Source organism: Octodon degus, unplaced genomic scaffold (assembly GCF_000260255.1).
Source record: "Octodon degus isolate 3935 unplaced genomic scaffold, OctDeg1.0 scaffold00194, whole genome shotgun sequence".
NCBI lineage: Eukaryota > Metazoa > Chordata > Mammalia > Rodentia > Octodontidae > Octodon > Octodon degus.
The window spans coordinates 545,756-560,692 of NW_004524770.1; the positions used below are offsets into that span (position 1 = coordinate 545,756).

Genomic DNA, 14,937 nt, shown 5'->3' on the forward strand with positions numbered 1-14,937 from the left:
ATAAATAAATAAATAAATAAAAAAGAGAGGTGAAGGATATATGTGGTGAGATAGTTTGAATTTATGTTTGAGAGGGATGAGGGATGCCCTCTTCAGAGCCATTAGGAGTGTAGTGGGGACTCTCTTCAGGCCTGCCAGCAGGGGGTGCTGCAGGCTGTGGGCCCTGCGTTCAAGTCCTGGAATTGGTCTGTTGGGGTGACAGGCAGGAGGCCTAAAGTAGAGCCATTATTTTACATTCTCTCTCTCTCTCTCTCTCTCTCTCTCTCTCTCTCTCTCTCTCTCTTTCTTGGCAGAACCAGGGATTGAACTCAGACCCTTGCACTTGCAGGCAAGTGCTTATTCTACTGAGCTATCTCCTGGGCCCCTATTTTACATTTTCATTAGAATACGTGGTTTTTCTAGCAGAACTCTTTACAAGGGGCCGGGGAGATGGCTCAGTAGAATAAGCGCTTGCCTGGCAAGTGCAAGGGCCTGAGTTCAATCCCTGGTTCCACCAAAAAAACAACAGCAAAACTCTTTACAGGCTCCCACCCTCCTTTCCACATTGATATTTTGGATTAGCAGCACAGCAAGTGGTGAATGTGCTTACTTACCCTTTATTTTATGGTCCGTCTTGTGTGTGTCGTCCCCCCCCCCCCCGCTTCCCCAGCAGGTTCTCACTGTGTAGCCCAGGCTGGCCTCAAACTCTGGGTGATCCTTCCACCTCAACTTCCTGAGTATTGGGATTATAGGGGTGTACACCACGCCTGGGGGGTCTTTTGCATTTTAAGATATGTTGCCTGGTGTGATGGTACATGCCTGCAATCCCAGCAATTCAGGAGGCTGAGGCGAGAGGGTCAAAAGTTTGAACCCAGTTTGGGCAACTTATTCACTTGATTTGATGCTGCTTCAAAATAAAAAAAGGACTGAGGTATAGCTTAGTGCAAAGGCTCTGGGTTTGGTCCCCAGCACTAAAGAAGGAGGAAGAGATATGGTGGTTGTGGCAGGGAAAAAATACACTGATTTATTCAGCGTTTACTTGTGAAGCATTAAGCAGTATGTGAAAGAGCTGAAATGAATAGGTGCACATCTTAAGTAATACAGCTTCTGCCTATAATTTTAAAAATTAGAAATATTTCTTTATTTGTTTTTGCAGGGAGTTATTTTGTGTTTTTTTTATCTTTAAGCCAAAAGTGTGTCTTTTTATTATTTTATTAGATAATACAAAATGATGATAGGAAAAACAGCATTAGAAACAATACAAAATTTCACTAAACAAAGTAATAGGAACTTAACAGTGGTTGCTGTATTACATTATATTATTTTCAAGTTAGTTGTTCTGGATAGGGGGTTATTTTGTGTAGGCTCTCACTACACAGCTCAGACTCCTAGTGATCCTCCTGTTTTCAGCCTCCCCAGTGCGGGGATAGAGGGGTGTGCCACCCTCACCAGCTCAGCATGCCCCGGTGGTGCCAGGAATTGAACTCTGGCCCCTGTGCTTGCTTAGCCAGGTGCTTAGTCCACTGAGCTATCTTGCTGGCCCTTATGTATTTGCAGTACGTAATGATTACATTTATTTGGGCTGTTTCCTTTCCCTTCAACTCCTTTTCTTTTTTCTTTTCTTTCTGAAATGGCCTTACTGTGTGTGGTTCAGGCTGGCCTTGAACCCATTGTGAAGCCCAGGCTGGCCTTGAACTCGAAGTGATCCTCCTGTGTAAGCCTCCCCATGCTTGGAGCACAGGTGTGCACCATCACACCCAAGCCTTTTTTTTTTTGCATTGCCAGGGGACCTTGTGCTTGCCAGGCAGGTACTTATTCCACTGAGCTATCTCCCCAGCTTCCCTCCAAGTCTTGATCTCCTTCCCATTTGAAGAAGTTCTGTGTCCTATTATCCATCCTTTATTTTGTTTTTTAATTATGCTTTGGGTTTCTCAACTGTGTGAATTTTAAACTTTTGTGTCTAATTTATTTCACTTGAGATTTCAGTGCATCCATTTATCTTCATGTGCCTCAAATTTATCCTTTATTTTACCTATGTGTTTTTTTTTGTTTTTTTTTTTGTCTTTTTGAAACAGTCTTTCTATGTGTTTCAGGCAGGTCTTGAGCTCACTTTATAGCCCAGGCTGGTCTCAGACTCACGACGATCCTCCTGCCTCAGCCTCCTGAGTACTTAGATTCTAGGCCTTTGCCACCACATATAGCTTTTTTGCCTATACTTTTTAAAAAGAGCCTTCTGGTTGGTTTCCTTTTACCTTTTGTTGTGGGTGGAAGATTTAGACTGTTTGGTCACTGTCAGATCACCCTGTAACTGGAAGGCAGGGATTGGTGCGGCTGGTTTGAGTGGCGTGGTCTTCCCCTCTTTTCCGTAGCACCTAACGGGAGCAGGTCCTATCTGCTGGGGTTTGCTTGAGGCTCTCTGTGAGAGGTGGGGTACTAGGACTCGAGGCTTGACTTGCTGGGCTGAGCAGAGCTGGCAGCCTGGTGGGACCTTGGCTAGTGCGGTGGGGTCCGGCAGTGGCCAGGAGCCTTGTGTGCAGCACCTGCCTGGCCATGAAGGGTTTTGGTGTCAGAGCTGCTGGCCCAGGCAGGACAGCCCCCAGCTGCCACCCTTCATTACCAGGGCCATGAGCCTTGGGACCTGTCCTTGTGCTTTCCAACACTAATGGGGTGACTTGACTTTAGCAGGAGTGTGGTCCTGGAGCATGGACTTAAGTTGTTTCGGTAGCCAAAGTGGTTTTCAGTTTGTAACTGAAGTCTCTTGAGGTGAGTGAGCTATAAACAGAGTGGGCCCAGGAGAGTCTACAGGGCAGGACATGACATGGTAGAAACAGGAGCAGGTTGTCAGCATGGTGACACATGCTTGTCCTCGCAGTACTGAGGAGGCTGAGGCAGGAGGGTCGTTAGAGTGGCTACAAAGTGAGTTCAAGGCCAGTCTGAACTACGTAGTAAGATCCTGTCTCAAAAAAAGCAGTAGGTGTAACTTTTTCTGGACGCTTGTGCAGCTTTTGTGCAGTCTGGCTACAGGGTACCATACTTGCCCTGCCTCCTCGTCCCTGCAGCCCTAGTGTCACACTGCTTGCACAGCTGTGTCCCAGGCTGAACTGCACAGAGCCCTTGGCATAGGCCATGATCCCATTCAGCCACACCACTCCGAAGACGTGTCCCGTGAGCGTCAGCCCTTTGAGCTGGCATGTGTCCCTTGAGCGTGTGTCCTGTGAGCTGCCATGCCCCATGAGTGAGTGTGTGTGTCCCATGAGTGGGTGTATGTGTCTTGTGAGTGTGTATCTGGCTTTTGAGCCGGTGTGTCCCCTGTGAGCTGGCGTGTGTGTCCCTTAAGCGAGTGGCCCATGAGCTGGTGTGTGTGTCCTGTGAGTGGGCATGTGCCTTGGGTGGGCTTTTCCCCAGGCAAGTGCCTGGGATGCATGCTGCAGGCTGCCCTGGTCCAGGTGCTGTAGGACCTGACTGGCCAGCAGCCGGCCATGCAGGCCACAGCCGCTGTGGTGGGGGGAGCGGCTGGGGCCTTCCCCAAGCCCCCTCCGTGGTGGGCGGGTCCATTGCTCAGTGTTAGATGAGCACGTAGCGGGAACCGCCTGTCTACCTCCTGTTTTCTCGGCAGGGCTGTGCAGGTGGGTGGGTATTCGTTCTTAGCCCCAGTACCTAGACTGTGTGCTGCAGCAGACATGCGTGTCATTGAAGGCCCCAGAAGGTTCACAGTCATGGGTCTGGACAGTGCTGGCTGCAGGACGACAGTGCTGGCTGCAGGACATGCTGGCTCAGCGAGCATAGTCTGGCAGGTATCTCCAGGTGCTGGCCTGGTGTGTGGTGGCTCTGCAGGAGGACGGTGAGCAGGAGGCCCAGGCAAGGTGGTCTGGTATGCCTAGGAGTTGCAAGGAAGACCAAGGGAAGGGGATGGTGGTCAGGGACCCTAGTCTCTGAGGAGAGGAAGAAAAACCTCTTTGCGCCCTCGTTTTCCTCACCTATAAAGTAGCAGACAGTAATTGCATTCTATAGGTCATGTCTTGGGTGACCAAGGGAGGGGACATATACTGTAGCACTTTCAGTGACTCAAGAGGAGGGGGAGTAAAATGTGTACCCTGTCTGGCCCAGAGGGCTGTGTGGGACAGACTGTAGCCCCAGAAGGACTCAGGCTCTGCCTCAGTTCGGCCAGCTTCCTGTCCTGTTAAGCACAGTGACATTTCAGCTGAGGGCTAGCAGATGACCAAAGTCAGTCAGGAAGATGGAATGTCTAAGGGAGAAAGAGCACACTCTAATGGCTGTACCCTTCTCAGGTGGACTTTAGGGTTAGATGTATCCTCAGGAATTCAAGTGTTAAAGTTTGAACCCTGGGCTGGTGAGATGGCTCAGTGGTCTAAAGCACCAAGCTTAGCAAAGCACAGGGATCGTGGTTCAATCCTCCAGCACCACATGCAGCCAGCCCCGCCCCCTGGTGGGCTGAGCTGGACACACACACACACACACACACACACAAATAAATAAATAAATTTTAATAAATAAAGTTTGAACCCCCAGGACCTCAGTGTGTGGCCATGTTGAGACATAGGCTGTTGCAGATGTAGTTAGTGAAGATGAGGCCGTCAGGTGGACCTGGGATGCTGGAGGGACTGGTGTCCTTGTGGAAGAAAGAGGGTGCATGGACATCGGTCCCCAGGGAGGACATTGAGCAAGGGCAGAGACAGAGACCGGGTGAGGCTTCCGCAAGCTGCGGTGGCCCAGAGGCTGTTGGCTGTCACTGAGGCCGGGGGGACGGCTGGAATGACACCTCGGTCTTGGCCTTTGGCCTCTGAGCTGTGGAGTTGAATTTTCTCCTTTACGCTGCAGGTCCACAGTGCTTGTAGGGGAGCCCGGTTCCTGCGTCGGACTGTCCGTGGCGATGGTGTAACCAGGGGACTCTGTACTTCTCGTGCGTTCTGGCACTGCCCAGAGCTCCATGGTTTGGAACTCTTGAGGAGAGAGGCTGTGAATATCTAATTTTGATTCTTATTACTCCATTGTGTGTATGTGTGTTTGGGGAGTTTTTATATATATATTTTTAAGAATATTTTAGGCCAGAGAGATGGCTCAGTAGAATAAGCGCTTCCCTGGCAAGAGCAAGGGCTTGAGTTCAATCCCCCAGTTCTGCAAAAAAAAAAAAAAAAGAAGAACATTTTGGGCTGGGGAAATAACTTGGCAGTCTAAGCTCCTGCTTGGCAAGCACAAGGACCTGGGTTCGATCACCAGTACCACATGCCATGCTGCCCCATGCCAAGCTGGTTACTGAAACCAGGTGTGATACACGCCTATAATCCCAGTGCTGGGGAGGCTGAGATAGGTGCATCATTACGAGTCTGAGCTGGGTAGCAAGACCCTGTGCCAAATAAATAAATAGTTTTTTAAAAAGAATATTTCTTCAAGCTTGAGAGATGAAGGCCACACTTGGATCATTTCACCTGGATTTTCAGTTTGGGTAAGGAAGTTCCTTCAGTCCACTGATCAGTGATTTTATTGTTTCCGGAACCTGTTAGCTGTTGTGTGTGATTTTTCTCAGAGCTTCACATCTGTTACCAACCTGGAAACTTGGTTGAGTGGGGTAGGGCTGGTGTCTGCCCACTGTTTGTGGCCCTGTACTGCTGCGGGCACCACGCTTCCTTACCCTCTGTGCTCCAGCTTATGTGGCTGGCTCTGCTGTGCCAGCGCCTAGCCATCCCCATGGCCTGCCCTGCATCACCCTGCGTGCTGGAGGACGTGGCTCCTCCACCCCACATGCTCCGCAGCCACCCTGCTGGCTGCCTTCGTGGCTCCCATCCACGTGGCACGTGTAATTCTTTCTTTCTTCCCCACAGAGTCTGTAGCAGAGGCAACACCAAGACTTCCAGATGAACAACCGAAAGGAAGATATGGAAATCACGTCCCACTACCGGCACCTGCTTCGCGAGCTCAACGAGCAGAGGCAGCACGGGGTCCTGTGCGATGTCTGTGTTGTGGTGGAGGGCAAGGTCTTCAAGGCGCACAAGAACGTCCTGCTCGGGAGCAGCCGCTACTTTAAGACGCTTTACTGCCAGGTACAGAAGACGTCCGACCAGGCCACGGTCACCCACCTGGATATTGTCACAGCCCAGGGCTTCAAGGCCATCATCGACTTCATGTACTCTGCCCACCTGGCCCTCACGAGCAGGAATGTCATTGAGGTGATGTCTGCCGCGAGCTTCCTGCAGATGACAGACATCGTGCAGGCCTGCCACGACTTCATCAAGGCCGCGCTGGACATCAGCATCAAGTCAGACACCTCAGATGAGCTCTCGGAGTTTGAGACGGGCGCGCCCTCCGGCAGCAGTGCAGAGGCTCTGATCTCGGCCGTGATGGCTGGGAGGAGCATCTCCCCATGGCTGGCTCGGCGGACCAGCCCAGCCAACTCCTCCGGGGACTCGGCCATTGCCAGCTGCCACGAGGGTGGGAGCAGTTACGGGAAGGAGGACCCAGAGCCCAGAGCTGAGGGCCCCGAGGACATTTCCTCGCAGGCCCTGTGGCCTGGAGAGGTGGGTTATGGGCCTCTGCACATCAAGGAGGAGCAGATCTCGCCCTCTCACTACGGAGGGAGTGAGCTGCCCTCTACCAAGGATGGTGCAGCACAGAGCTCTTTCTCAGAACAGGGTTCTGGGGACAGCTGGCAGCCCACAGGCCGGAGGAAGAACCGGAAGAACAAGGAGACTGTCCGGCACATCACACAGCAGGTGGAGGAGGACAGCCGCACCGGCTCTCCGGTGCCCTCGTTCCTTCCCACGCCGGGATGGCCGTTCAGCAGTCGAGACTCAAGTAAGCCCTTCATTGGTGAAGAGCAGGTGTCAGCCCCAGGGCACTGTGGGGGCCCCCCAAGGCTTGGGGGGTGTAGCCTTTCCAGGCTCACACTGTGGCTTTCCTTGGCCACTCCCTCTCACAGGAATTGGCGCAAGTGCAGGGAAGCAGTGACGCATCTCTGAGACTGGGTGGTGGGGTTTACTACTCTTGGTCTTAGCCAGAAGGCCGAGAAGCGATGTGTTGGGGTAGAGCCTCGCAGCCCATCGGCTCGCTCCAAGGCCCCAGGCTCGGGGCTGCCTGGGGAGGGGCTCTTCTGGTGCTGAGAGGATGGGCAGAGCTGGGAGTGGGGCAGTGGGGCGAGAGCGGGGCTCTGCGGCCCTTTGTGGGGTATGGGCTTGGTGTCCTCTGTCAGCTGTGGAGCTGACTGCAGCATTAGTGATCACCAGAGAGGCCAGTGGCTGCAAACACCCCGAGTGCCATCGTGGTCAGCATGCAGGTCAGTTGGGGTGTTGCGATTGTGAGCAGCCTTACCACACGTACACTTGCGGCACGTTTGGCTGTGAGTGTGTGCCCACAGCTCAGCTGGGACCTGCTCCACAGAAAGAGGGTCTCCCTTGCTATCCCTTGGAAGGTTCACTGTGCCATTTGCTGGCCCTCACGCCCAGCCTGCTGGAGGAGGCTCTCACCGCCAGTGTCTATCGCCAGACTGAGCAGGAGATGCTGCTCTTGGTGCTGAGTGCATAGCAGTAATCTTGGCTGTGCTCAGCCCTTTCAGAGGGCCAAAGGGGCCTGGGCGCCTCTGTGCTCTTGTGTGTTTAGGACGGGGTGTACAGGTTCTCACTGCGTAGACAGACTCAGTTGGTGCGGGGCTGGCCCAGCAGGCCAGGGGATCGAACTCCTGGCCCCTGCATCTACCTAAGCAGGGGCTTTAATCCGCTGAGCTGTTTGGCTGACCCTGCCTCTGTGCCCTTGCCAGGCAGGCGCTTACGCTGCTGAGCCAGGGCCAGGGAGATGCCTTAGTAGAATAAGCGCTTCCTGGGCAAGCGCAAGGGCCTGAATTCAATCACCGGTTCCGCCAAAAAAAAAAAAAAAAAAAAAATCCCTGGCCCTCTGTGCTCTTGATGTCTCCCCTTTCCCCCGGCCCAGAGCTGTAACTCTGACCAAGGAGGGAAGTGGTTAGGCAGGAGTGGGGCTCCTTAGCCCATCCTCCCAAGAGAGCTCCTCCAGAAGTAACATCAGAAGTGACCCTGGGAGCCTTGCGTGGTTAGAGGCAGCCAAAGGCACCAAAGCTGAGAAACGTTGCCACTGCACTGGCCTGGCCTGACCTGACCTGGCAGGCTTCCTGGGCACCACAGGCAGCAGGGGTCGCAGGGCCCTTCAGCATCTCCTCTGTGTGGCTGAGGTATCTCAGGAGCTGGGGAGGAGGTGAGAAGGGTCCCCTGAGGGCCCCACGCCAGAGAACCTAGCCAGACCTGCTACATGTGGCAAAGTCTGCAGAACAGAAACTGAGCTGTTGTAAACCATTTCTGTTTTTCAGTTTTGCAATTTGAGCCCAGGGGCACTCTACCATTGAGATAAAGCCCAAGCCTTCTTATTTTGAGACAGGATCTGGCCTTGAACTTTCAGTCTTCTTGCCTCAGCCTCCCAAGTAAAATTATGAGCCACCAGGCCCATTTCTGTTGTGAGCATCTCTTAAGTATGTGATTCATGCAGCTCACTGGCACTAACACTAAACCACTCTTTCTTTTGATACCAGGGATCAAACTCTGGACCTTGCACTTGCCAGCCAGGCACTCTTGCTGCTGAGTGAGCTATCTTCCCAGCCCTGAATCAACCCTGTTGGTTTGCACTTGTGTGTCTCCCAAAGAGAAACACTGTACCCCTTCGGCAGCCCTGGCTGCTTTCCCCTGAAACTGTATCCAGCAGACAGTGCCTCTCCTGATCGTTTCCATGCGCTCCTGGCTGCTTCAGCCTTTTCCGTTTGCTGCGGTGCCCCTGCCCTGAGCCCAGGCTCAGGCTCAGTCACGTTCAGTGCAAGTGGCTTTAATTCAGGGCCTCGACAGCATTGTATTCTGTGTGGGTGGGTGTCCTGGACACTGGGATGTTGGGCAGCAGCTCCAGTGGCACCGCCCACTGTTGTGACCATCACCAATAGCTCCTGTGGTGGACGGGCAGACCCCAGCCTTTGGGATGGGGCTGAACTGGAGCACAAGGGTGTTGTTTCTAGGCAGACGGAAAAGTTGATTGTTTTCCTGCTAGCTAGCTGTCCCTGTGGAGAGGTACCCAGGATAGGGGACAGGAACTGTCACATCCTGCCTGCTCCAGACTTTGTTCAGTCTTTACCAGCTCTAACCAAAACCTAAGCAGCAACAGCCTCCACTCAGTGATAGGATTCTGGGCCATTCTGGGTGCACAGACCCTAAGGGGTCTCCTGCCGTCCCTGGACATGGTGATGGCCTCAGGCCTTTGTGTCTGCTCTGGAGCCCATGGGCTGGGTCTTGCCAATGGAAGCAGAAGGTGTTTTCAGAATCCAACAAGTGATTTTGCCTGTGTACTTTGCTCAGAGTCTTAAATCCTTGCGTTACCAAGGCAACTGTGAGCCGCTTCTGCTAGAGGGTTCTGAGTACTAAGACAAGGACATGAGGTGTGGGCCAAGCGTGGGATGGCTCCTGCCGTGCGCTGGTGCCAGGCATTTCCTGCACCCCCGCCCTGGCCCTCAGGCTGGGATTTGAAGTATAAATGATGATTGTTGGTGGAGGTCAGTTTGTTTTCATTAAAGATTTATCATATTTTAGAGTATTTTTTTACTCTCATTCCATCTATAAGAGAAAAGGCCCTTTTTGTTTTTTCTTCTCCTTGAGACAGGATCTTGCTATGTAGTCCTCCTGCCTCAGCCTCTGGAGAGGAGGAGGGATTGTAGGTGTGTGTCCCCATTCCTGGGGGAAAGGCCCTTCTCTACAGGGACCTGTCAGGCAGGCATTGCAGAGCATTTGGGGTACTTGGCGAGCTCAACCCCCCCCACCCCCGCTCAGTGTGTCCTCCTCAGCCCCTGGGACCCTGGGAGCTATTCAGAGCAGCTTTCCAGGGAGAAATCCAAGTGCATTCTAACCTAGCAGCTGTGATGAAACTCTGTCCATCGTAGTTTCCTTTTGAACTCCAGCAGTTCATTCATGAGAGAGCTGGTTGGAATGTGCAGCCCTGAGTGGGCAGCTTGGCCTCTTCAACTCCCGCCACTGCCTTGTCTGCAGGGTGAGCGCCATGGTTCCCCAGGGAGACTGGTGCAGCTTTGCTGAGGTGGTCAGAAGTGGTGAGGGCCAGTCCCGGGCCCTGACCACATGCTCCATCCGTGTCCCTGATAGTCTCTGCAAGAAGAAAGCTCTGTGGCCAGAGTGGAGCTGTGGCTTTTGTGCAGTGCGTGTACTAAACTTCGGCGAGGCTAGAATTTGACATGTCAGGATTTTTGAGAGCACTCTGGGACCACAGATGGCTCCATTTGGCAGCCGGGTCTCGGAAGGCTGCAGTGCCACCCACCCTGTGGCCTCCTCCCTGCTGGCCCTGTGGACGGGGCCCCTCTCCATGCTCCCTGGCTCAGGCCAGCTTCCCAGAGCTTCCCCTGGGGTGCGGTGGAGCCATCCTGGACACCCGGCTGGAGGTGGGGTAGGCCCAGCCTTACGCACAGGTCCATGGCCTGGCCTTGGCTGAAGGATGCACAAGCCCACTGTCCTTCTGGCCCCAGGGGCTTAGCACCCTGTGCCCTGTACCGTCTGCATTTTGTTGCTGTGAGGGGAGCGCGTGTCACCTCTCTTTGGACCCTGAAGAAAGTGCTGGTGGAGCAAGCACAGGACTGGAGGACCCCAGGCCTGGGTGGGAACTGTGTGGTGGGGCCCCAGGGGCAGTAATGCCCGGGGAGCCCAGAGGTCCTCGTGAGGCCACTTGCCAGGTAGCATCCCTGTGCCTGACGCCCCGGCCGAGGCTGCCCTGCGAGTCGCTGCCCCATTCTCCATGCGGCGCTCTCTGGCGCAGAGTCTCCATGGAGTCAGAGCTGTGGAGGCTGTGCCTCCGCCCACTCCGTGCTCTCCGGCAGCACTGCCCCTTCCTGCGAGGTGGTGGGCGTGAGCATGCCATCCAGGCAGAGTGGATTGCACTGGCCCTGCCAGGCCTGTGGGTGGGCCTGCACCCCTCAGGCGGGCGCCAGGTTGTATGGACCCAGTGGTATGGTAGCTCTGCAGGGCTGCGTCGCCCGAGCAGCTCAGCGGGTGCGCCCATTCCCGTGGGCCTGGGGCCTTGGGAGTGGGTGAGGGGTAGAAGGCACCTTCTGCAGCCCTGGGACCCCGCCGCTCACCTTCCTGCTGTCTCGCTGTACGTCCCGGTGCTCCCGCTTTTCCCCTTCCGCTGGGGCCTGCGTGCGTGCCCTGTACCGTCTGCCCATCTCAGGGTCCTGACTCCTGCTCTGCAGGGCGGCACCTTCACAGGGACACTGCGAGCGCTGTGAGCCCAGCATTTTGGGGCTTCTGGTGGAGGCTGCTGCTCCTTCTCCCTTTTCATTTCTTCTTGCAGAGCCGGGGGTGGAACCCAGGGCCTTGCCCATGCCAGGAAGTGCTCTGCCCCTGGGCTGTGTCCCTAGCCTTTTATATTTGACACAGGTTCTTGCTGAATTGCCCATGGTGGCCTTGAACTTACAATTCTCCTAACTTAGCCTCCTAAGTAGCCAGGATTGTGGTGTGCCCCACCTCACTGGCTCTGTGTGTGTGTGGTAGTGGGGATTGAATGCAGGGTCGTCACAGTGAGCTACATAGCCAGCCCTTTTTATATATTTTGATTTTGAGATAGGGTCTTGCTAAGTCACTAAGTTTTCTAGGCTAGGCTTATACTTGCAATGCTCTTGCCTCAGCCTTCCAGCCTTCCAGGTTGCTGGGATTGCAGTTGTACCCCACCATACCGGGCACTTTGATATTGTTATTTTTTGTTTTTTTGGGGCTGGGTTTGAACTCACTATGTAGCCCAGGCTGGCCTTGGACTCACAGCGATCTTCCTGCCTCAGTCTCCCAAGTGCTGGGATTACAGGTCTGTAGCACTATGCCAGGCTACTTAGTTACGGGGACTTGAACTTTGGACCTCACATTTCCCAGGCAGGTGCTGTGCTGCAGAGCTGCATGCCCAGCCTACTTGTATGGGGGGGTGCTAGCCGTACAATAAACGGCAGACTGCAGATGTCCTTTTTGAATAATTGTGTTTCTACCTCTGCAGTTACACTGGGAAAATACACTTCAAAGCAGTGAAATACTGGCACTCCTGCTGCTGGTCCCTCCACGTGTTGGCCCCTTGCCCACTTTGCTTTATTAGGTACTCATCTGCCACGTAGTCCCAAGCACATGGGCATTTTCAGTGCATTTCAGAGTAAGGGGCTGTCTTAGTTACCTTTTCCTGTTGCTGACAAAAAATGCCAGGTACCCAAAGTGAAAGGAGGAGGGGCTTATGTAGCTCCCAGTCTGTAGGGGCTTCAGTCCATGATCAGCTGGCTCTGAGCAGGGTGGTGTGGCAGAGGGCATGGCTGAGGAGAGCTCACAGCAGGCAGAAGGCAGGAAGGCAGCAAAGGAGCAGAGAAGCGACGAGCCCCGGCGGCAGCCCTCCTTGTGCCCCTTGTGTTCTATCCAGGCTGCACCCCTAGGACAGGTACCTCACACCCAGGGTGGGGCGCCCTAATTCCAGCAGCACATGTCCTGTGTCCAGCCACCTCTGCAAAGCCCCACCGCTGATTGCCTGGGGCTTGGGTGCACCTAGACACAGTCACGACAGGTGGGCAGCCGTGTCCCTCATCTCAGGTGTTCGCACATTAGGCTTAGGGTGTTTGCATCTTAGGTGCATTTCACAGCTGTGCATGTGTGGCTCTCGTGTGTTGCTGCTCCTGGACACCAGACCTGACAAGCACGGAGAGCTGTGTGAGCAGTCCCCTTAGGCCTCCGTCCCGGGGAGGGTGTTGCCTGGGCAGTGCCTCCTCTGACCAGCCTGTGGGTCCTTGTCTGCAGCGGGGTGTCCACCTGCCTGGATGCTGCACCTTTGTCATCAGTGGCGTTGGAGTCCATTGACTCACCCTTTGCTCAGGGAGTCTCAGCCAGTGACATTGAGGCGGCTCCAGGTTTTGCAGTTTTTGAGTGCGCCTCTGAGCACAGCTTTGAAGGTGCTAGTTTTTCATTTCTCTTGAGAAATCACCTTGCAGTGGAGTGGCTGACCCTAGGAATAAGACATGTTTAGACTTTGAAGTGGTTGTATCACCTTCCTCCCAGCGATGAGAATCTGGTTGCTTCTTCTCTATAGCTTTGTGAGGTGGCATCTTTTAGATTTTAACCATCCCAGTGGTGAGTTGGAGAGTTTCTAGAGACATATGTATGGGCTAGAGAATGTTTCCATTACCCTCAAGTCCCCTCAGATCTGTTTTAGTCAGTTCCCATCCTTGGAGACAGTGGCCTGGCCGGCATGGAGCTGCAGGGAGGAGTCATAGGGGTGGACCTGGATGTGCACTGGCTTTCTCTCTCCCCTCGTCTCCCCTCCTCTCCCATCCTCTCCCCTCCTCTGCCCTCCTCTCCCCTCCATTCCCCTCCTCTCTCCTCTCCCCTCCCCTCCCCTCCCCTTCTCTTCCTTCCCCTCCCCTTTTTTTCTCTTTCTCTTTCATGTGGTATTAAGATTAAACCCAAAGGGGCTGGAGAGATGGCTCAGTGGTCTAAAGCACCTACTTGGAACAAGCTTGGCAAAGCACAGGGACCACGGTTCGATCCCCCAGCACCACATGCCAACCAGCCACGCCCCCTGGTGGGCTGAGCTGGCCACACACACACACACACACACACACACACACTAAATAAATGTTAAAAAAAAAAGATTAAACCCAGGGCATCTGCAATAAGATACATCGCCAGCCTTTATTTATTTATTTATTTATTTATTTATTTATTGGCAGAACTGGGGATCGACCTCAGGCCCTTGTGCTTGCCATGCAAGTGTTTATTCTACTGAGCTATCTCTCTGGCCCCTTTTTATTTATTTTTAAACATTTTGTTTTTTTGAAACTGAGTCTCACTACACAGCTCGGACTTGTAGTGACCTTGCATCTCAGCCTCCCTGGTGCTGGGCTTGCAGGTGTGTGCCAGCACATGCCCACTGGCCTCACTCAGGTTTCTGTCTGTTGTTCTCCATTTTCTGTTACTTCACTTGGATAGGTGCGGTGTGTAGCTGTGGTCCCAGATGCTGTGCCCTGTGTGGCTCTGTCCGCACTCCAGCCTGGGCAGCCGCTAGCCTGACCTCCATGCCTGCTCATTCATATTCTGTACATTAATTAGTAAAGGAACTTTTAGTTGCCAGGCCCAGTCTGCTGCCTTGCTGTAGCAGTTTGCACATCCATGTGCCTATTGCTGGGCGCTGGAACCGTTCCCGGGTCGGACTCCCCGAGCAGAGCTGCCACGAACTTCCTTGTACAAGGCTGTGTGTGACCCGGTGTTTGATTGTAGTGCATATGAGTTCAATCCCCAGTTCCAGAAAAAAAAAAAAAAAGGGGGTATACATTTTAGGGGTCAGGGAGATGGCTCAGTAGAATAAGCGCTTGCCTGGCAAGCATAAGGGCCTGAGTTCAATCCCCAGTTCCGGAAAAAAAAAAAAAAAATGATTGTAGTGCGTGCAGTTGCCAGCCCCAGGCTCGTGGATGTTCAGCTGTGTGAGAGGCCGCTGGAAAGTTTGGCTGAGTTTTCACTTGAAGCTCACACCACCAGAGTGAGTTCCTTGGCTCCACGTCCAAGCTGCAGTGGGAATCACCATGTAGATATGTCCTCTCTGAGAGATGTGGAATGAATTTCTTTATGGTTTTCCATTTGCATTTCCTTAATGACTAAGTGTTTTGGTCAGCTTTCTGTCCACGTGGCAAATACCTGAGATAAACAATTTACAAAGCTGAAATGTTTGTTTTGGCTTACATTTCTGGAGGCTGCAGTTCCTGTCACTGTCCTCTGTTGCGGTGGCCCTGTGGTGGTACAGTGAATCTTGGTGTAGTGTGTGGTGGAGTCTGTTCACCTTGTGGGAGTGGGAAGTAAAGAGAGCAGAGGGGACCGTGACCCGCAGCCCTGCACCTGTGACCTGACTTACCTGAGGCCCTGCACCTGTGACCTGACTTCCTGAGAG

At 53.5% G+C, this 14,937-nt stretch overlaps 1 protein-coding gene across 2 annotated transcripts in view; it reads left to right on the plus strand.

Moving 5' to 3' along the window:
- Positions 1-14,937, plus strand: part of Zbtb46 (zinc finger and BTB domain containing 46) — a 61,699-nt gene that overhangs the window by 18,405 nt on the left and 28,357 nt on the right. For both annotated transcript variants that reach the window (XM_023704282.1, XM_004644142.3), the window contains exon 2: positions 5,820-6,789. In XM_023704282.1, coding sequence (XP_023560050.1) covers positions 5,853-6,789 — 937 coding nt within the window. In that variant the 5' untranslated portion in view covers positions 5,820-5,852. The remainder of the gene's footprint in view (positions 1-5,819; positions 6,790-14,937) is intronic.